Source organism: Oncorhynchus masou, chromosome 25, assembly GCF_036934945.1.
Source record: "Oncorhynchus masou masou isolate Uvic2021 chromosome 25, UVic_Omas_1.1, whole genome shotgun sequence".
Lineage (NCBI taxonomy): Eukaryota > Metazoa > Chordata > Actinopteri > Salmoniformes > Salmonidae > Oncorhynchus > Oncorhynchus masou.
This window is the reverse complement of record NC_088236.1, coordinates 27938734-27960014: the sequence shown is the minus strand read 5'-3', so window position 1 is coordinate 27960014 and position 21281 is coordinate 27938734. Positions and strand designations below refer to the sequence as shown.

Genomic DNA, 21281 nt, shown 5'->3' with positions numbered 1-21281 from the left:
GGCAGGCTGTTCCAGAGGCTGGGGGCATAGTAACTAAAGGCTGTCTCTCCATGCCTCTTGGTCCCCCTCAGGTTCTCTGGCAGGCTGTTCCAGAAGCTGGTGGCATAGTAACTAAAGGCTGTCTCTCCATACCTCTTGGTCCCCATCAGGTTCTCTGGCAGGCTGTTCCAGAGGCTGGGGGCATAGTAACTAAAGGCTGTCTCTCCATACCTCTTGGTCCCCCTCAGGTTCTCTGGCAGGCTGTTCCAGAGGCTGGTGGCATAGTAACTAAAGGCTGTCTCTCCATACCTCTTGGTCCCCCTCAGGTTCTCTGGCAGGCTGTTCCAGAGGCTGGGGGCATAGTAACTAAAGGCTGTCTCTCCATGCCTCTTGGTCCTAGGCTTTAAAAGGCCAGTGCCAGATGACCTGAGGACCCACTGGGTACATAACTTAAGAGCATGTCTGACATGTACTTGGGTGCACGATCGTTGATTGATTTAAAAACCAATAGAATTATCTTAAAATGAATTCTAAAACTCACAGGCAGCCAGTGCAGAGACCTTAAAACCAATGTAATGTGTCCTCTCCGTCTGGTCTTGGTCAGTACCCACACTGCAGCATTCTGTATGTTTTGCAGTTGACCAATGGCTTTCTTGGGTAGACCAGACCGGAGAGCATTACAGTAGTCAAGCCTGCTTGTAATAAAAGCATGGATGAGTCTCTGTATCCGCCTGAGAGAGAAATGACAGCACCTTGGCAATGTTCCTCAGGTGGTAAAAAGCTATATTGGTCACGTGTGATTCAAAATTGAGTTCAGAATCAAAAATGACACCTAAGTTTTTTACCTGCTGTTTTATCTTTATTGCCCGTGAATTAAAATGTGCAGCCAGATTCTCTCTCTGTGCTTTGGATCCAACAATAAGTACTCCCGTCATGTCTTGATTTAGCTGGAGGAGGTTGTGAGCCATCCAATTATTTAAATCACTAATACAGTCTAATAATTTATCCGTGGAGTTAAAATCCTCTGGTTTTGTATCGTCTGCATAGTAGTGAAAATCAATGCTGTGTCACACCCTGATCGGTTTCACCTGTCTTTGTGCTTGTCTCCACCCACCTCAAGGTGCCACCTATCTCCCCCATTATCCCTTGAGCATTTATACCTGTGTTTTCTGTTTGTCTGTTGCCAGTTCTTCTTGTCTTGTCAGGTCTTACCAGCATGCTTTCCCGGTTTCCTGTTTCTCAAGTGTTTGTTTCCTAGTTTTCCCAATTCTGACCATTTTGCTTGCTGTGACCCCGAGCCTGCCTGTCGTCCTGTACCTGCCTGACTCTGACCTGATTACGAACCTCTGCCTGTCCTCGACCTGCCCTTTGCCCCGTGTTATAATAAATGATTGAGTACTGTACTATCCGCAACCTGTGTCTGCATCTGGGTCATATCCTGAGTCATGATATGCTGTGCTTTCTTACAAGGCTGCCAAGGGTTAACATATGTAAACTGAGCAGTACCGCATCCAAAATCGGAACCTTGTGAAAATGTGATATGCATTTTCTCTGAGTTATCTTCACCAACGGTTACAAAAAACTCTTGCCGGTTAAATAGGTTCTAAACCCATTTAGAGCTGGACCAGAGGCCAACCCACCCCTCCAGTCTGTCCAGAAGGACACCATGGTCAACACTGTCGAATGCAGCACTTAAATCCACAAGGACAGAGAGCTGTTTGGCATCTGTGTTGACTCTTAGATAATTTACCACTTTAACTAAGGCTGTGCTGTGGTGGGCACAACAACTACAAAAAGCAGATTGGAATTAAAAAAGATACGGTTGGCACTTTCAAAATTATTTAGCTGTATGAAAACCAATTTCTCCAGAATTTTGCTTAAAAATGGAAAGTATTTTGGCCGAAAATTGTTAAGAGCTGAAGAATCTAGATGACTTTTCTTCAGAAGTTTCTTCAGTTTTTAGTGCAGTGGGGAAAGTGCCCGGTGTCCGGAGAGAAACTTTTATTATCTTTTGTTATATCATTAGATTTTTCATTGAGTATTTTCATCATTTCAAAGGGCACCAGATAGGTGAACCCATGATGAAGAGGTTTCACCCTGTGTTGCCTTTCCTGGCATGCCGCACAATGGCAGGGGAGCCCTGGTGAACCTAGACAAATTGGTAGGGTACAGGGCTGTATAGATGTATAGTAGAGAATGTGAAGGGAGAGAGGAAGTGAGCGATGCATGGTGTATTAGGTTTCGGTGCTTGGTGGTTAACATCAGCAGCAAGCAAGGAGAGGAGAGAGCGGGCTGAGCGACTGACTGCTGTTCAGCTTTAATTAACAGGCTCTTAATGGCTGTGTGGGAGCTCAAAGGAGGACCTGGGAAAACTCAAATAAACACTATTAAATGTTGGAGCATATTAGCGGCACTGGTGCGCAATAAATTAAATACTGCCTGCATCTGCATGAGCCGGAGTGTGAGAGTGCTCACGGTTGTGTATGTGTGCATTACCAGTCCCAACAAGCCAGCTCGTGAAAGTGTTTCTCCCTCCCTCCCACATCGGTTTCTCCTTTTGTTGAAAAAAGGTGAGAAAGAAAAGCTGAGATGTGACTTGTCCCTGTGGCCCAGCTGGATTGGCCTGCTCCATCCACAAACCCAAACAAAGTGCCTCACCTCCCCACCACAACAACATCTGACCTCATTGTTTGCACTTTCTTGAGGTAATGCTTTGCACACACACACACACACACACACACACACACACACACACACACACACACACACACACACACACACACACACACACACACACACACACACACACACACACACACACACACACACACACACACACACACACACACACACACACACACACACACACACCCTCTATCTCCTATCTCTTTGCCTTGTGAACCTGAATAATGCTCTGGAGGATGATACAACTGACAACAGCTATCTTTGATTGTATTATCAACTATGAATAACTTGGCATAGAAGAGGGTCATTTGTAATTTGTTATTACAGCTCTAATTGGATTTGACACCTCGCTGATTCATTTTCACTTTGCTTTGGTAAACATTGCAGCAAAGACTGGCTGTGTTGTGGTTCTGCACACACTCAATTCCACCTGAAGGACCATAACCCATGGTCAGCAGCACAGTGGCACAGCTGGGTAGTCAAAGTGGCTCCATCTCCAGAGTCTGTGTGTTAACATGCCGTTAAGGCAAACTAGGCTTTATTTTTCCAGCAGGATAATGGGGCCCTGGAGCAGCTGTGGGCTACAGTGTCAAGGTGGGAGTAAAATTGTGTGTGTGTGTGTGTGTGTGTGTGTGTGTGTGTGTGTGTGTGTGTGTGTGTGTGTGTGTGTGTGTGTGTGTGTGTGTGTGTGTGTGTGTGTGTGTGTGTGTGTGTGTGTGTGTGTGTGTGTGTGTGTGTGCGTGCGTGCGTGCGTGTGTGTGTGCGTGTAAGGAAATCGTAGTTCTTCTGTACAGGAAACACATGTCCTGTCTTTGCGCTGATTCAGGGAAAAACAACCCAAAATACATCAGTGCGGCTCACGGCTCCACACACCTTAACCCGAACTCCAACCTCACACTGCTTCCCTCCCTGCGGAAGTCCCTGAGTGTGACAACAGTCTCCCCTTGACTCTTTATGAATCTGTCTGAACCACTTTTACACCACTGCTGAGATCATTCATTTCCCTTCCTCCTAAACTCTTGCTACCAAACATGCTCTCATAAGGCTCAGGGTTTCAGTAACATCAAACACATTTTTGTCAATGTTATCATTTCTAGTATGTGCAATGTACAGAAAGAATTCAGCATATAGGGGAGCAAATTGTTTGTAATAGAAACCCTATAAACAAGGCAACAATAAACAGGTCGTCCACAACTGATGCAGCTTGTGACTAACACATTTCTGTGAATTACTACAGCTCCCACCTTGGGCCAATCAGTGCAATTTTGTAAATGCCCGGATCTCTATGGCAAGACACATCCTTCACCCAAGTTTAGTCAAAATCAGCCCAGTGCTGTCTGAGATATCGCATGTGACTAACGTACGAACAAATGTACAAACGAATGTACGTACGGATGGAGACAGATCCACAGTTCCCTCCCCGATTTCATCATGGGGGACAACAATAACACCGCAGACATATGGAAGACATAAGGAGACAGGACTTATACACATAGCTCATGTTCATTTCAGATTGGATTCACATGGTGTTTCTCAAAAAGTGGGTTTGTAGCTTAACTTTTGCTCTACATCTAATTTCTACCAAGCAGCAGCAGGCAGAGAGCAGGGGTCATATGTCCCTCAGAGAGGGAGGGGTACACTGTCTGCTTGTTCCATACAGAGAGGAACCAGAACCACAGCCACCAGCTCCAACATTTTACTTTTACATTTGAGTAATTTAGCAGACGCTCTTATCGAGAGCAACTTACAGGAGCACATGTATGACAAACTTATATTACTATGTATTTTATTGTCATTAAACTCATAGCTGCTCAGGAATGCCTAGGGATTTCTTGTTTTCGGACTGTTATTTATTATTTGTCCGTAACCATTTACCCTCGAATATAAGCAACAGATTTATGCCTTTCTTTATGTTGCTGAACGAATCGAATCTGGTTAGTCAGGAGGCAGGAACAACAGCGAGTATTGCGAGCCATAGGGGAGTTTTGTGTAGTCTGAAGAGAAATATTTTTGGCGGGCTGCTGGAAACCATGCTGAATCAGCGAACTTTGTATTTAGTAAGTCTTATGGTTGAAAAGTCTGTAAGTTATCACCATGTTGTCCGCAGAGGAACTGCTGTGTTTTTTATGGACTACACATGGCTTTGTGGAATGGCAGAGTGGTTTCACAGAAAGACAAACACTCTGATGCAGGATGTCATGATGCAATTTGTTGAGATCTTTTTTCCACAATTGTTTCAGGCCTTAAGTCAACAGGTAGTGACATACACTCCGGGTTCTTGTCTGCCCTGGCAGACAGAGAGTACTGTCATAGTTGTCTTGGAGACAATGGGTTAAGTGGGTGGGTACACACGCAATCCCCCTGTCCCTACACTGATATTCACCATCTTTACCACAAGCGTATTTATTGACAAACGGTGTCATTGTCTTGTAAAACAAGAAGCGTTTGTTTGACATCGGTGCACCCTGCTTAATCAACTGGAAATCTGGAATTTATCTGTTATTCATGAAACAAACATCTACTGAGTACAGTCTGTTATTATCATATTTCAGCCAAAAGGAATAACTGTCACACATTTGGAGGTTTACACAATTGTACAGTGAAATCAGTGGTTGTTATAAATCATACACTCTGTCATTGTTTAGTTACAATAAGTATCTTACCCACTAGTCCTGGGGTCCCAGAAGGGCCTCTCATCCCAGCCTCGCCCCTGGGGCCACTGGGGCCTGGCAGTCCCCGAGACCCTAGCTTCCCTGAGCAAAGACAGTGGACAGACACTAGTAACCATTGAGCCATACTGATACAGCCACAAATAAGAGTTTGTGTTACAAAGCAATGACTGACTTGACACGTCAAACCTACCATCTTGTCCAGGGGTACCGTCTCTGCCTCTATCGCCCTGTGGACCTGTGTGTTTGGGAATAAATAGACAGGTGTCAGAGAGCAGACAAGGGCCCAAGGAAAGAGGGAGATTAAGGGGTTCAATTGCCTTGTGTGGAAAAATGGACTAGAAGTTGAGCGATTCCTGAGGTGAAGGGTTACCAGATGGAGGTGGCAGAGCAGCTGAGCCGTGGACTGGATTAGATATACTGGCTGAAAGACTAAGCACTGAGATGTTAATTAGGGCCACAGAGGTGCCAGAGAGGAACAAACCCCTTAGCTAGTCATGGGAGACTAAAACCCAAGAGTCCCACACAGGGCAGCAGATTCTGCGAAATTAAAGCTCCAATATTGTAGTGAAACTCAAAACATACAGTACCATTCAAAAGTTTGAAGGGATTTTCATTTGTTTTTACGGTTTTCTGAATAGATCAAAACTATGAAATAACACATGGAATCATGTCGTAACCCTAAAAAGCGTTAAACAAATCAAAATATATTTTATATTTGAGATTCTTCAAAGTAGCCACCCTTTGCCTTGATGACAGCTTTGCACACTCTTGGCATTCTCTCAACCAGCTTCATGAGGTAGTCACCTGGAATGCATTTCAATTAACAGGGGTGCCTTGTTTAAAGTTAATTTGTGGATTTCCTTCCCCTTCCTAATGCATTTGAGGCTATCCGTTGAGTTGTGACAGGGTAGGGGGAGGTATACAGAATATAGACCTATTTGGTAAAAGACCAAGTCCATATTACAGCAAGAACAACTCAAATAAGCAAAGAGAAATTACTTCTTCAAATCAAATCAACTCAAATATTATTGGTCACATACACATGGTTAGAAGATGTTAATGTGAGTGTAGCGAGATGCTTGTGCCACTAGTTCCAACAGTGCAGTAATATCTAACAAGTAATCTAACAATTTCCCAACAACTGCCTAATACACACAAATCTAAAGGGGTGAATGAGAATATGTATACAGTATATAGATATATGGATGGGCGATGGCCGAGCCGGCATAGGCAAGGTGCAATAGAGTATATACATATCATATGAGTAATGTAAGATATGTAAACATTATTGAAGTGGCATTATTTAAAGTGGCATTGTCTAAAGTGACTAGTGGGATGGTAACGGTGCGAACAGGCAGTGGCTCAGGTGGTTGTTGTCTTTTTGGCCTTCCTGTGACATCGGGTGCTGTAGGTGTCATGGAGGGCAGGTAGTTTGCCCCCGGTGATGTGTTGTGCAGACCACACTACCCTCTGGAGAGCCTTGCGGTTGAGGGCAGTGCAGTTGCCGTGCTGTGATACAGCCTGGAAGGATGCTCTCGATTGTGCATCTGTAAAAGTTTGTCTGAGTTTTGGGTGACAAGCCAAATTTCTTCAGCCTCCTGAGGTTGAAGAGGTGTTGTTGCACCTTCTTCATCACACTGTCTGTGTGGGTGGACTATTTAAGTTTGTCTGTGATGTGTACGCCAATTAACTTAAAACTGTCCACCATCTCCAGTGCTATCGCTTCGATGTGGATAGGGGGGGTGCTCCCTCTGCTGTTTCCTGAAGTCCACGATCATCTCCTTTGTTTTGTTGATGTTGAGTGAGAGGTTATTTTCCTGACAGCACACTCTGAGTGCCCTCACCTCCTCCCTGTAGGCTGTCTCGTCATTGTTGGTAATCAAGCCCACTACTGTTGTGTCATCTGCAAACTTGATGATTGAGTTGGAGGCGTGCATGGCCACGCAGTCGTGGGTGAACAGGGAGTACAGGAGGGGGCTGAGCACGCACCCTTGTGAGGCTCCAGTGTTGAGGGTCAGCGAAGTGGAGATGTTGTTTCCTACCTTCACCACCTGGGGGCGGCCCGCCAGAAAGCCCAGGACCCAATTGCACAGGGTGGGGTTGAGACCCAGGGTCTCCAGCTTGATGATGAGCTTGGAGGGTACTCTGGTGTTGAATGCTGAGCTGTAGTCAATTAACAGCATTCTTACATAGGTATTCCTCTTGTCCAGATGGGATAGGGCAGTGTGCAGTGTGATGGCGATTGCATTGTCTGTGGACCTATTGGGGCGATAGGCAAATTGAAGTGGGTCTAGGGTGGCCGGTACGGTGGAGGTGATATGATCCTTGATTAGTCTCCCAAAGCACTTCATGATGACAGAAGTGAGTGCTACAGGGCGGTAGTCATTTAGTTCAGTTATCTTTGCCTACTTGGGTACAGGAACAATGGTGGTCATCTTGAAAAATGTGGGGACAGCAGACTGGGATAGAGAGCGATTGAATATGTCTGTAAACACACCAGCCAACTGGTCTGCGCATGCTCTGAGGACACGGCTAAGGATGCCGTCTGGGCCAGCAGTCTTGCGAGGGTTCACACGTTTAAATGTTTTACTCACATCAGCCACAGAGAAGGAGAGAGGGGTGGGCGCAGTCCTTGTTAGCGAGCCGCGACGGTGGCACTGGATTATCCTCGAAGCGGGCAAAGAAGGTGTTTACTTTATCTGGAAGCGTGACGTCGGTGTCCGTGACGTGGCTGGTTTTCTTTTCGTAGTCCGTGATTTCCTGTAGACCCTGCCACATACGTCTCGTGTCTGAGCCGTTGGATTCCGACTCCACTTTGTCCCTGTACCGGCATTTCGCTTGTTTGATTGCCTTGCGGAGGGAATAACTATATTGTTTATATTCAGCCATATTCCCAGACCTCTTTCCATGGTTAAATGCGGTGGTTCGCGCTTTCAGTTTTGCGCTGATGCCGCCATCCATCCACGGATTCTGGTTAGGGTAGGTGTAATAGTCACAGTGGGTACAACATCTCCAATGCATTCTTTATAAACTCACTCACCGAGTCAGCGTATAGATCGATGTTGTTCTCTGAGGCTAACCGGAACATATCCCAGTCCACGTGATCAAAACAATCTTGAAGCGTGGATTCTGATTGGTCAGACCAGCGTTGAATGGTTCTAGTACATCCTGTTTGAGTTTCTGCATATAAGACAGTAGGAGCAAGATGGAGTTGTAGTCGGATTTGCCGAAGAGAGGCTGGGGGAGGTATTTGTATGCATCGCGGAAGTTAGAGTAGCAGTGATCGAGTGTATTACCCCGGGCGTAGTGCAATTAATATACTGATAGAATTTAGATAGCCTTGCTCTCAGATTTACTTTGTTAAAATCCCCAGCAACAATAAATGCAGCCTCAGGATATATGGTTTCCAGTTTACATAGAATCCAGTGGAGTTCCTTGAGGTTCATCTTGGTGTCTGCTTGAGGGGCAATGTACACAGCTATGACGATACCTGACGAGAATTCTCGTGGGAGGTAATATGACCGGCATTTGGTTGTAAGAAATTCTAGGTCGGGTGAGCAGAATGACTTGAGTTCCTGTATGTTGTTATGATTACACCATGAGTCGTTAATCATGAAGCAACAACATATCCAGAGAGAGCCATGTTTCCATGAAACAGAGAATGTTACAATCTCTGATGTCTCTCTGGAAGGCAACCCTTGCTCGAATTTCATCAACCTTGTTGTCAAGAGACTGGACATTGGTGAGTAGTATACTTGGGAGCCGTAGGCGATGTGCATGTCTACGGATCCTGACCAGGAGGCCGCTCCATCTGCCCCTTCTGCGGCGCTGTTGTTTTGTGTCAGCCTAAGGACTCGAAGTGAGCCGACCATCTCTATCGGCGCCATCTTGCTAAAAAAAAAGTTGCAAAATGCATCAAGCGCTATGATGAAACTGTCTCTCATGAGGACTGCCACAGGAAAGGATTACCCAGAGTTACCTCTGCTGCAGAGGATAAGTTCATTAGAGTTACCAGCCTCAGAAATTGCAGCCCAAATAAATGCTTCACGGAGTTCAAGTAACAGACACATCTCAACATCAACTTTTCAGGGGAGACTGAGTGAATTAGGCCTGCATGGTCGAGTTGCTGCAAAGAAACCACTACCAAAGGGCTCCCAAGTGGCGCAGTGGTCTAAGGCACTGCATCATAGTGCAAGAGGCGACACTATAGTCCCTGGTTTGAATCCAGGCCGTATCACATCCAGCCGTGATTGGGAGTCCTATAGGGCAGTGCACAAGTGGCCCAGCGTCGTCCGGGTTTGGCAGGGGGAGGACATCATTGTAAATTATCTGGCTTGCTTAGTTGAATAAAGGTTAAATATATACAAAAAATAAAGGTCACCAATAATAATAAGAAGAGACTTGCTTGGGCCAAGAAACATGAGCAATGGACTGGTGGAAATCTGTTCTTCGGTCTGATGAGTCCCAATTTGAGATTTTTGGTTCCAACCGCTGGGTCTTTGTGAGAGGCAGAATAGGTGAACGAATAATATCTGCATGTGTGGTTGACTCTGTGAAGCATAGAGGAGGATGTGTGCTGGTGTGGAGGTGCTTTGCTGGTGACACTGTCAGTTATTTACTTAGATTTCAAAGCACCAACATGGCTACCACAGCATGCTGCAGAGATACACCATCTCATCTGGTTTGTGCTTAGTGGGACTATCATTTGTTTTTCAACACGACAATAACCCAACACATCTCCAGGCCCTGTAAGGGCTATTTGACCAAGATGGAAAGTGATGGAGTGCTGCATCAGATGACCTGGCCTCCACAATCACCCAATTGAGATGGTTTGGGATGAGTTTGGACCGCAGAATGAAGGAAAAGCAGCCAACAAGTACTCAGCATATGTGGGATCTCCTTCAAGACTGTTGAAAAAGCAATCCGGGTGAAGCTGGTTTAGAGAATGCCAAGAGTGTGCAAAGCTGTCATCAAAGCAAAGGGTGGCTACTTTGAAGAATCTCAAATTTAAATATATTTAACACTATTTTGGTTACTACATGATCCCATATGTGTTATTTCATAGTTTTGATGTCTTCACTATGATTATATAATGTAGAAATTGTAAAATAAAGAAAAACCCTTGAATGAGTATGTGTGTCAGAACTTTTGACTGGTACTGTATACATGGAGCAGATAATTTCTCTCTCTCTCAAAACTACTAAGACTGACCCACAAACATTGTCTGTGTGGCAGGACAAACATAATGGTGCATTTACATTCTTCTACAGGCCTCAGAAGGCCAGTGAGGATCTTAACCTGAGAGAGCCTTTGGCTAAAACAGATTTGAATGTAATTGGATGGAAGTTGATACACTATTGAAAAGCCTTTTGAAAGTGCACCAGCAGAACACTCTATCTTTCTAGCTGCAGCCAACGCTGGGCTGAGCTCCAGGGAAGGAGAGGGCTTTCATGCCCTGAAGTGTTCACTTTCCACACAACAGAACCCTGAAAGAGAGCAGTGCAGACAACTGGAAATTAGTGTCTGTGTGTGTGTGTGTGTGTGTGTGTGTGTGTGTGTGTGTGTGTGTGTGTGTGTGTGTGTGTGTGTGTGTGTGTGTGTGTGTGTGTGTGTGTGTGTGTGTGTGTGTGTGTGTGTGTGTGTGTGTGTGTGTGTGTGCGTGCGTGCGTGCGTGCGTGCGTGCGTGCGTGTGCACGTCTCTCTTTTAGCGACAGAAGAAATATGATATGGGGGAGGAGAGCTGTTTGAGATGCAATGGAGAACGAATTACAGCACACGAAGAGAGCCGTGCAGAGTGATTTTCTAAGAAATTATCAAACATAACCCGCTTCACTGAAATCTGTAGGAATACATGGTTGTTCCTAAAAACCTGCCCATACATGTGTATAGGAGACTTGTACGTACCTACGGATCCCTGCTCGCCAGGGGCTCCTTTGGTTTGTGGAGCCCCTGTCTGTGAGTAAGACTCCGGTGCCGTTCCTTCTTCACCCTGTAGGTGGCGGTGAGAAGTGGAGGCAGGAGAGGACAGCACTTGGACCTATTGGATAAAATAGGAAAGAGAGAAATTTGAAGAGATGTTTTAATTTACATTTTCATTAGGATCCCCATTATCCGACACCAGTGCCGACAGCTAGTCTTACTGGGTTCCGACACATAACGAAAAAGACAATACAGATAAAATACTTTACAATTTATTGTAGTGTGCATGTGTGTTTTCATCTATGAGAGAGAAATGCCAATGCCTTTCAAATGGACTCATGATCAGAGACTGTAGCCTCTCGCTGCAGCACAGTTTTCAGTAGAGGAGTCCATGACTGTACCTTTTCCTCCAGTGAGCGGAGTCTGTCTGTCAGGGCTGTGAATCGACTACAGTTGAGGCAATCTGGAGAACAGACAAAGAAAAAAATACTATACGTGGACAAGTATCGATATCTGCAAAAAGCACTTCCAAAAATGTACTCCAATGAATATGAGAAACATGGGGCCTGAGTGTTAAAGCTAAACATTGTAAAGGAGATAAATTGGATCCCAGGTGTTCTGAATCTGATGATATTTAAAAGAGAAATATGGTTCCAGGTGTCATAGTACAGTATGAGAGAGTGTTAGGGTCCTGGTTCTTACTGGTGGAGAGCTGCTCTCCTGTTCCTGCTTCTGTGCGGGCAGAGGCAAGAGGTCGGCGGAGAGTGGACGGCTTCCTCACCGCCTCCTGAGCCACCAGCTGGTTTCCTGACTCTGTAGCAGAAAAGGAAGGGGAGGTTGAAGATGAGTCATTTCAGTAGACCACACAGTGAGTTCATACAGTCGTCATTCCGTTATGATGCACTAAGTCAGTCATGCAAATGGCCCTTATAAGCAGTGAGGCTTCCAGACAACAGCACAATCAGTCCACATCAACAAGAAAATACCAACCCTCCCACAAAGTATTTTCACTCAATTTCAGAATGCTCAGTGGTGCCAATATTCCCTTGTCAATTCAGTATTCATTTTTTATTCCATTATTTTTATTCACATGATTTGTCATTCTGATTATGATGAAGCACAGTGGCAGGCTAGTTGGACTGCATGAGAGAGTTCTGCTCTGAAAGCCCTGGACAAAAACTATCTAGCGTCCTGTGACTGCAAGGAGACAGGGAGCTTCTCTCTACCAGGTGACCTCACCAACACCACTGTCAGGGTGGGCTAGCAGGTGAGGAACACAAGGGAGAGGGATGGACGGATGGAGGAATGGATAGAAAGAGGGGTGATAATGCTAGAGCAGGCGTGACTTTTATCTCTGTCCTGTATCCCATCCATAGAGCCATGATTGCATGGAACTCCATTCCATCTCAGATTGCTCAAGTGAACAGCAAACCTGGCTTTGAAAAACAGCACTTCAACTCCTCTCCCCTATTTAAACTAATTATTTGATGTGTATGTATGTACTGATATGAGTGTATAACTCATAGTCTAGTGCTACTGAATTGAGTCACTATTGAGTCAGTACAGAACCTTTCAGTTATATTGTTCTTGTTTTAATTTATTTAGTTCTGTCCTTGAGCTATTCTTGTCTATTTTCTGTATTATGTCATGTTTCATATTTTGTGAGGACACCAGGAAGAGTAGCTACTGCTATAGCAACAGCTAATGGGGATCCTAATAAAATACCAAATAGCATACTGTAAACATCCTACAGAAGTAGGATCTTAATTTGAGACAGTTTGCTACAGCAAGGAAATAATCCTGCAACAACAGGAAATGTGAATTATTATTTGGATTATAATTAATGGATACATTTTTCTTAATCAAGTCTGGCATTTTAAAGGGAAAATTACAAACTTTAGAAGCCTTTTTATACCTTGAATACACTACAAGTTTGCATTTCCTGCTGTGCAGAAAGATTCTCAGCAACAAAAGAGTGATCAAATGATTTGTACACTGCAATTGTATCAAATTCACACACAACAAAAGCTACACTTGGCCAAACTGCTTTCATGTTGGTATGATTTGATTGAATATAAAAACAGTTTCAGCTCTGAGTGCTCTGTTCTATCTGTGGGAGTTTGTGTTCCTGTGGGTTGGGGATGTTTTAAATGGGCAGACCTTTGTGGAGTTCCACACTGTCTCCTCTGTGTGTGTTAGTGTTGTTGTGTCTGTATGACCCAGGTTCTGCGGACACAAACAAGAGTCTGGGTTCAGCACCTCGTTAGACGCCAGCCAACACCTCTTCTCAGAGTCAGCTGGAGCCAAACACACTGCAAACCACTGGCCAACACTGCCTGAGCTCACTCAATCTCTCTCTGTCATTCACACAGTCAGCCACACTTACTGTAATATATATTATGTGCTACTGATGCTTGTCAGTGACAGCACAGACAGAAATACAGTTCAAAGAGTTCATGTCCTGTTCAGAGTTCAGTGGGAGAAAGCAAAAGAGGACAGAAGAGCACAACAGAAAGAGTTAGTGCCCATAAAGAGAGAGAAGGAGAAAGGGAAATCAACAGTGTAAATGGGTCCTGCTCCAGACACTTGCCCTCAATCTTTGTGGATTTGATTTTCTATGTTTTGGGTTGAAAGGCTTTCTCAGTGGGCTACTACTAGCGCATGTGGAAATGAAACAAGGTTCGAGCTGAGACTGTAAATCAATGGTATGTTCTGAGGAATGTGTAAAGATGTACTGCTAAAAGCCCTATCTTCCATTTCAGTAAGAATGCAAAATTAGCGGCGAACTTCGAGTGGGGAAATAACACAGTCTTCGTTCTGCTCCATGTCCGTCTGTCTGCCTGTCTATGTGAGGGTGTGTGTGTGTGCGTATGGTAGGGGAGATGTCCTATGGAGACCAGGTAATATTGATGACAGTGTCCGATTTCAAATAGGCTCGGAATTGATAATATACCCCTGCTGCAGAACGCACTGAAGGCACCTCTAACCCAGACTCCCTTTCCGACAGACAGCACTTCTTTTCTCTTTAGATTATAGACCATTCACGTGCCAAGATCCACCCTCCCACACTTAAACACATTGTATGAAACGTTCAGCTGGCTCTGGCACTCAGACAACCATCCCCCACACAACCCAACTTCCATTCTCTCACTCTCTCTTTCATTCACTCTGCCTGTCCATGTCTCAAGTTTGAGAAATCACAGGATAACAAGTCAACTTATTCCCTATATTCCCATAGACAGTGTCTGTGAAGCAGTGTGTGTTGATTTGGATGTGCTGAGTGTGATCTATTCATCTGGGCCAAGAGTAACAATGTCGGGGGCTTGTGACTGGTCTCTCCCTCTCTCTCTCCCTCTCTCTCTCTCTCTCTCTCTCTCTCTCTCTTTCTTGGCTAAAAGGGGGGGGGGGTCAGAGAGACTTGCCTGAGTGCATTTGACCATTGACCTGTGATGCTCTGGGCCCTAATCAAGGTTTGAATCAGAGCTCTTCATTAGAAGAGACCCCTGTGGAGAGAGGAGAGGTTGTCCTCACATCAGCTCTGTGTCTGGTTCCAGGCTCTGTGGCTGACAGGAGAGGACAGGACACAGAGCACAGCACAAGGGGGAGTTTTCCACTGTTTACAAACACTGACAAGTCATTTCCTCCCCACTGGCCTGGCCTGCCTGGTGAAACTCTCTCAGGAGACAGAAGGAGAGGGGTGAAGGTCACACCACTGCTGTGTCAGGGTTAATTAAAATCTCATTAGTGTTATACAATTATCCACAGCTCTGAGTGTGTGTGTCACAGGAGGTTGGTTGCACCTTTATTGGGGAGAACAGGCTCGTGGTAATGACTGGAGTGGAATCATTGGAACAGTATTAAATACACCAAACACATGGTTTCCAGGTGTTTGATGCCATTCCATTTGCTCTGTTCCGTGTGTGTGTGTCAGTACTGGCAGTAGGAGCATAATGCCTACCCCCTCTGTGACTGTAGTTACCAAAATAACTCCCTCCAACACCCTTTAAGCAGCCCCTGAGGGCCCTCCATGGCAGTCCGGGGGAGGCCCCTGACAGCACACAGTCACAGGGAGAGGGGGCTGGGAGCCATCCTCTTCCTGTGAGACAAAGTCTCACCAACCAGCAGGCTTGTGTGTGTGTGTGTGTGTGTGTGTGTGTGTGTGTGTGTGTGTGTGTGTGTGTGTGTGTGTGTGTGTGTGTGTGTGTGTGTGTGTGTGTGTGTGTGTGTGTGTGTGTGTGTGTGTGTGTGTGTGTGTGTGTGTGTGTGTGTGTCATATTAAATCAATGTTCATTGGTCGTGTACACAGATTTGCATATGTTATCACAGGTGTAGTGAAATGTAGTAATACCTAGCAATAAAAAAAAAACGATACACACATAATCCAGAAAAAGTCTGAAATATAAATATACATATACACTACCATTCAAAAGTTTGGGGTCACTTAGAAATGTCCTTGTTTTTGAAAGAAAAGCACATTTTTTTCCATTAAAATAACATCAACTGAATCCGAAATACAGTGTAGACATTGATAGGGACTTGTGAGGTGTCTGTTTCTCAAACTAGACACTCCAATGTACTTGTCCTCTTGCTCAGTTGTGCACCGAGACCTCCACTCCTCTTTCTATTCTGATTAGAACCAGTTTGCTCTGTTCTGTGAAGGGAGTAGTACACAGCGTTGTACGAGATCTTCAGTTTCTTGGCAATTTTCACATGGAATAGTCTTCATTTCTCAGAACAAGAATAGACTGATGAGTTTCAGAAGAAAGTTTTGAGCCTGTAATCGAACCCACAAATGCTGATGCTCCAGACACTCAACTAGTCTAAAGAAGACCAGTTTTATTGCTTCTTTAATCAGGACAACAGTTTTAAGCAAAAGGTGTTTTCTAATGATCAATTAGCCTTTTAAAATTATAAACTTTTGGCCTCCCGAGTGGCGCAGTGATCTAAGGGACTACATCGCAGTGCTAGCTGTACCACTAGAGATTCTGGTTCGAGTCCAAGCTCTGTCACAGCCGGCCGCGACCGGGTGGCCCAAGGGGCGGTGCACAATTGGCCCAGCATCGTCTGGGTTAGGGAGGGTCTGGCCTGCAGGGATGTCCTTGTCTCATCATGCACTAGCGACTCCTGATGCGGGCTATGCGCAGTGCACACTGACACGGTCGCCAGTTGTATGAGGTTTCCTCCGACACATTGGTGCGGCTGGCTTCCGGGTTGGATGGGCATTGTGTCAAGAAGCAGTGTGGCTTGGTTGGGTTGTGTTTCGGAGGACGCATGGCTCTTGACCTTTGCCTCTCCTGAGTCCGTACGGGAGTTGCAGCGATGAGACAAGACTGTAACTACTACCAATTGGATACTATGAAAATTGGGGAGAAAAAGGGGGTGAAAAATAAATAAATAATAATAATAAACTTGGATTAGCTAACACAACGTGCCAAAGAGAACACAGGAGTGATGGTTGATGACAATGGGCCTCTGTACGCCTATGTAGATATTCCAATCAAAATCAGCAGTTTCCAGCTACAATAGTCATTTACAACATTAACAATGTCTACATTGTATTGCTGATCAATTTGATGTTATTTTAATGGACAAAAAATAAGCTTTTCTTTCAAAAACAAGGGCATTTCTAAGTGACCCCACTCTTTTGAACGGTAGTGTACATTAAGGGTTAAGGTTAAGGTTAGGGGGTAGGGAATACATCTTTTGGTCCCCTTAAGGATAGTACAACAAACGTGTGTGTGTGTGTGTGTGTGTGTGTGTGTGTGTGTGCGTGCGTGCGTGCGTGTGTGTGTGTGTTTAATGGTCCAAGGTCAGTCCTCCAGTGTTACTTTCCCAGTGAAAATAAACCAGACCATTCTGCAGCCAGCCCAGCCAGCCTAGCCTGCCCAGAGAGCACATTTCCTCCTTCTTTTCTTTACAGAGCCCATTAATGCTCCAACTCACTCTAGGCTCCCTCTCCTTAGCTCATTATTTGCCCTTGTTTATTTATTCTCTCTTTGATATGCAAAAGACGTAGCCATGTGCAGACAGACAGCCCTCGTGCTTGGAAGGCCTGTCTTCTGGAGGTATTTCTATGGCTAAAATGTCTCTTTGTTTCTCAATACATATGGTCTGTAATGGTGGGAGGGTGATTATATGCAAGCTCACACACATCTCGTCTCAGTGGTGGCCTTGATGGAGTTTAATCAACAACGAGGAGTACATTTAAACTATGTGATTTTACCACAGCACAGGTCAGAACCTGAGAATGAACTCTGTCAGAGGGGACTGGGGCTCTGGCTACACCTTCTCCTCCTCCTCCTTTAGCTTGAGTTTCATAAGACTGGTTTAGCTCAGAGCCAGAGGTTCCCAGAAGGAGGTATGGGGTCTGAGGGAGCGGCGAGCAGCTGTGGACACAGACCATCCAGTCAACACAGGGCTGGGCCGGGCTGGGGAGGGGAGGAATCGTCCTGATCTGATCCATCTCTGTCTGCTCAGAGAGTGATCGGGTGCTGCTGACCAGCCAGGCCAGGGAGTTTTTATCTGTCACGCTGCTGTTGAAGCCTTCATGAAGACTAAAGACCACTGGTACATGTGGACAAAGATTTGGATGCATCTGTAGATGCATTCCTCTTAGACAAAATTATGATCCTGCGAATATTCCTTACAGAGTGGCTGGCTACCCTTTGTCTATGAGTTCTGACCCAGCAGTTTCACTGGTTTATTAGTGTGACTAAAAAGGGGATATGATAACAAGTTTGGGTGATGCTCCTCCAGTTCTCTCTGTCTCTCTGCCTCCTCTCATTCGCTCTCTCTCTTGCTCTCTCTCCACACATGGCTTCCATCTCCCAAATTGCATTGGGACCATGGTATCGTCACTGTGACCAACCCGAGACTCATCTTCAGTGGGCCAACCCAAAACTGCCCTTGCACCCCAGCGTTTATAGTGCTTTCCCAGGATTCCGGCTTTGCTTTTATTAGGTGATTGGCTGAGAGGGAGGGGTGGCCTACATCATGAACTGCCACTCTCCAGTGACCCCCCACCTCAGCCTGCAGTGGTGAGGCCCACAATTTCTTCTCACACTGCAGTGCCCGCTGGGTTCCTGTGGGACTCTGTAATTAGGGGCAGTTGTATGGGGAAGGGGAAGGGGGGTCCTTAGGCCAACATGGACTATCTCCAGAATTCACTATAAGGGTAGGTTAAGCTCAGAGAGTCTTTCCACGGACACTCACACATATTTGGCTACACACACAAACACACACTGCTAAGGCTGTTGTTGTGAGCAGACCTGCTGCAGAGGTGTTGTGCCAGCCAAACTGCAACTGAAACCAGACGTGGCCTTTAGGACCCTGAGGTGAGGGGTGGAGTGGTGGGGGGGGGGGTCAGGGAGGGGCTCTCACCTCCTACAGACACATCTCACTTCATCAGTCAACACCAGCAGGCCGGCTGGCAGACCAGACAGTCAGACAGGAGATCCCTGGCCTCCAGACACCCCCCCCTCCCTCCACTAGACTAGACCTTCATAACTCCATCGCTAATGGGTCTGAGAACAGACTAAGACTGCCTGGGATCTTTAACAAACACTTTGCCTGGCCACTCAATGGAGTGTTGGAACTTGTGTGGTTGCAGTTACTGACTTCATTCTAATGCTTTCCTCTTGTTCTAGAACACACCTGTGTGTTCTGATTCCAGTTAAGATGATAAGGGTTGACTCAGCTAAATTACATTGCCACGAGTACCACTGCAGAAATTGCGATAAGTAAGATGCAAGACTTCACTGTCACACACAGTGTCTGCGCATGTGCATGGGTTCACTTCGATGCTGTTAGAGCGTGGTAGGTACGGGACTAATCTCGGTCACCCAGAAGTAAAAATCTTCAAAAGTAGTCACTTCCCATTTACACATGAATCTGTCCACGAGAGATTAGTACGGGACCAAAACAGTGGGGAGTTTAGCCTTGCACTTCAACACTCTTAGTTGTTGCAGAAATTGACCCACTATGCTGTTTACTTTATGCACCTACGTCATATCGCTGAGTTTACCTTCACCTGGCCTCTACAGAGTAGACAGACAGACTCAGCAGGGTGGCACTAACCCTAAAGCAGCCCATGCCCAAGCTGTCCCATAATATGGAGCACAGCCAAACACACAAACACACACACGCATCCATACACGCGCACAAGCTCCCGTGCACACGCACGTACACACAAGTTCCTACAGTAGTGTAGTGCTGGTCTGTCAGCCCTGTCAGCTCATCTATTCCATCCAGATGTGCACGCAGACGGACCTCTAATCTCCCGCCTCCTTCTGCCCTCTCTCTTCCTCTCTCCTGCCCCCTCTCCCTCTCCCTCCCTCTCTCTCCCATACCTGTGGCGAGGCTGATGGCAGGGGCAGGGTCCCAGACGGCTCTGTGGAGCCTGGTTGCCCCCCCCACCTTCTCCCTGGCAGGCAGCAGTCTACAACTACAGAGTAGAGCCTGACCTGGCTGTATGCTGCACTGGTGTCTATCTGCCTGCCTGCCTGTCTGTCTGTTCATCTGTCAGTCTAGAACATTTACATCTGCTGCTACTGGGACCCTGTCCGACTGACTGGTTGCTATGGACAGCCTTTAACTTGATTTCGCTCCCCTCCCACTTCTCCTTCCACTCCTCTCTGACCCTCTGGTTATTATTTCCCAACTGCCTGGTCTGTGGTTACCTACACTGGAGTGCAGTCCTCTGGCCCCCCCTGACAGTTTTCACTGCTGAGAATCGCTCCAAGGCGCTCTCATAAATAATAATGACTATAATAGTGAATACAGAAACCATGAGCTGTTTCATAATCTCTCTCTCCCCTCACTTCCCCTCTGACCTTTGAGTAACTAACTACAGTACCTCCGTCTCTTGCTGCCTGACCACTTTATTTCTCTCTCCAAAATATCCCTTTCTTTTTTTCTCTTATCTGCTTCAGCATTCTGTCAGTCCTCTCAGTAAGTTTCATCTCACCAACATGATGTCTGGATGCCCACAACAACAACAACTGGGTGTGTTCATAGAGCAAGCCACAGGAAATAAAACTATTCTGAAATCCTATATTCCAACAAACAGATGTGAAAATGCAAGGCTAAACATGGTTTAAAAAAGCGGAGTTTAAAAGTAGAAACATAATAAGACAATGCTCTCCCCTTCATCCCCCAAAACATAGGGATTGTTAGTGTACGGCACAATGGAAACAATTATCTTGGTGCCGTGAAAACAAACAACGCTGTGGTCTGTGTAAAGTGGCAAACATTAGCAGCAGGCACATCTGGGGAAATGAAGCATGCTGCGTTTGAGACGGTGTGCGGTTGGGATGGGCTGCACCACAAATTCGCTCTACGCTTTTTAAACATTTCCTCCGCTTGAAAGTAACAGATGTCCAATAAATACGTGAGGCAAAGGCTGACGTTACCGAATCCCAACATCACTTTTTATTAAGACAGACACAAAAACATTGGAAAACTATAAAATCTCCTTCCTTTCATGCCCCCGTCTCGTGACCCCAGCTGACCTGCATGCAGACGCCTCCCTCATCACCCTCTCCCTCCTCTGTCAATTAAATTCAAAAAGATATATTGGCATAGGACACATATGTTAAATCAACAATTTAAAAAATTAACAGTAACATTACACTCACAAAAGTTTCAGAGGAATAGAGAGATTTAAAATGGCATATTATGGCTATGTACAGTGTTATAACAATGTGCAAATTGTAAAAGTACGAAAGGGAAAATAAATAAACATAATTATGGGTTGTATTTACAATGGTGTTTGTTGTTGCCCTTTTCTTGTGGCAAAAGGTCACAAATCTTGCTGCTGTGATGACACATTATGATATTTCACCCAATTCATATGGGAATTTATCAAAATTGGATTTGTTTTCAAATTCTTTGTGGGTCTTTGTAATCTGAGGGAAATATGTATCTCTAATATGTTCATACATTTTGTGAGCAGTGTGCACATAGCCTGTCTTCTCTTGAGAACCAGGTCTGCCTACAATGGCCTCTCTCAATAGCAAGGCTATTCTC

General features: G+C 45.5%; 1 protein-coding gene across 5 annotated transcripts in view; it reads right to left on the bottom strand.

Annotated features, from left to right (window-relative positions):
* LOC135514034 (EMI domain-containing protein 1-like) overlaps positions 1-21281 on the bottom strand; it is a 97986-nt gene that overhangs the window by 15841 nt on the left and 60864 nt on the right. For 3 of the 5 annotated variants that reach the window (XM_064937171.1, XM_064937170.1, XM_064937172.1), the window contains 6 exons: positions 13416-13481; positions 11958-12068; positions 11657-11718; positions 11241-11373; positions 5527-5571; positions 5328-5417 (listed from right to left, as the gene is read on the bottom strand). In XM_064937171.1, the coding sequence (XP_064793243.1) occupies positions 5328-5417; positions 5527-5571; positions 11241-11373; positions 11657-11718; positions 11958-12068; positions 13416-13481 (507 nt within the window). The remainder of the gene's footprint in view (positions 1-5327; positions 5418-5526; positions 5572-11240; positions 11374-11656; positions 11719-11957; positions 12069-13415; positions 13482-21281) is intronic. The other 2 variants (XM_064937173.1, XM_064937175.1) reach the window with 1 other exon arrangement.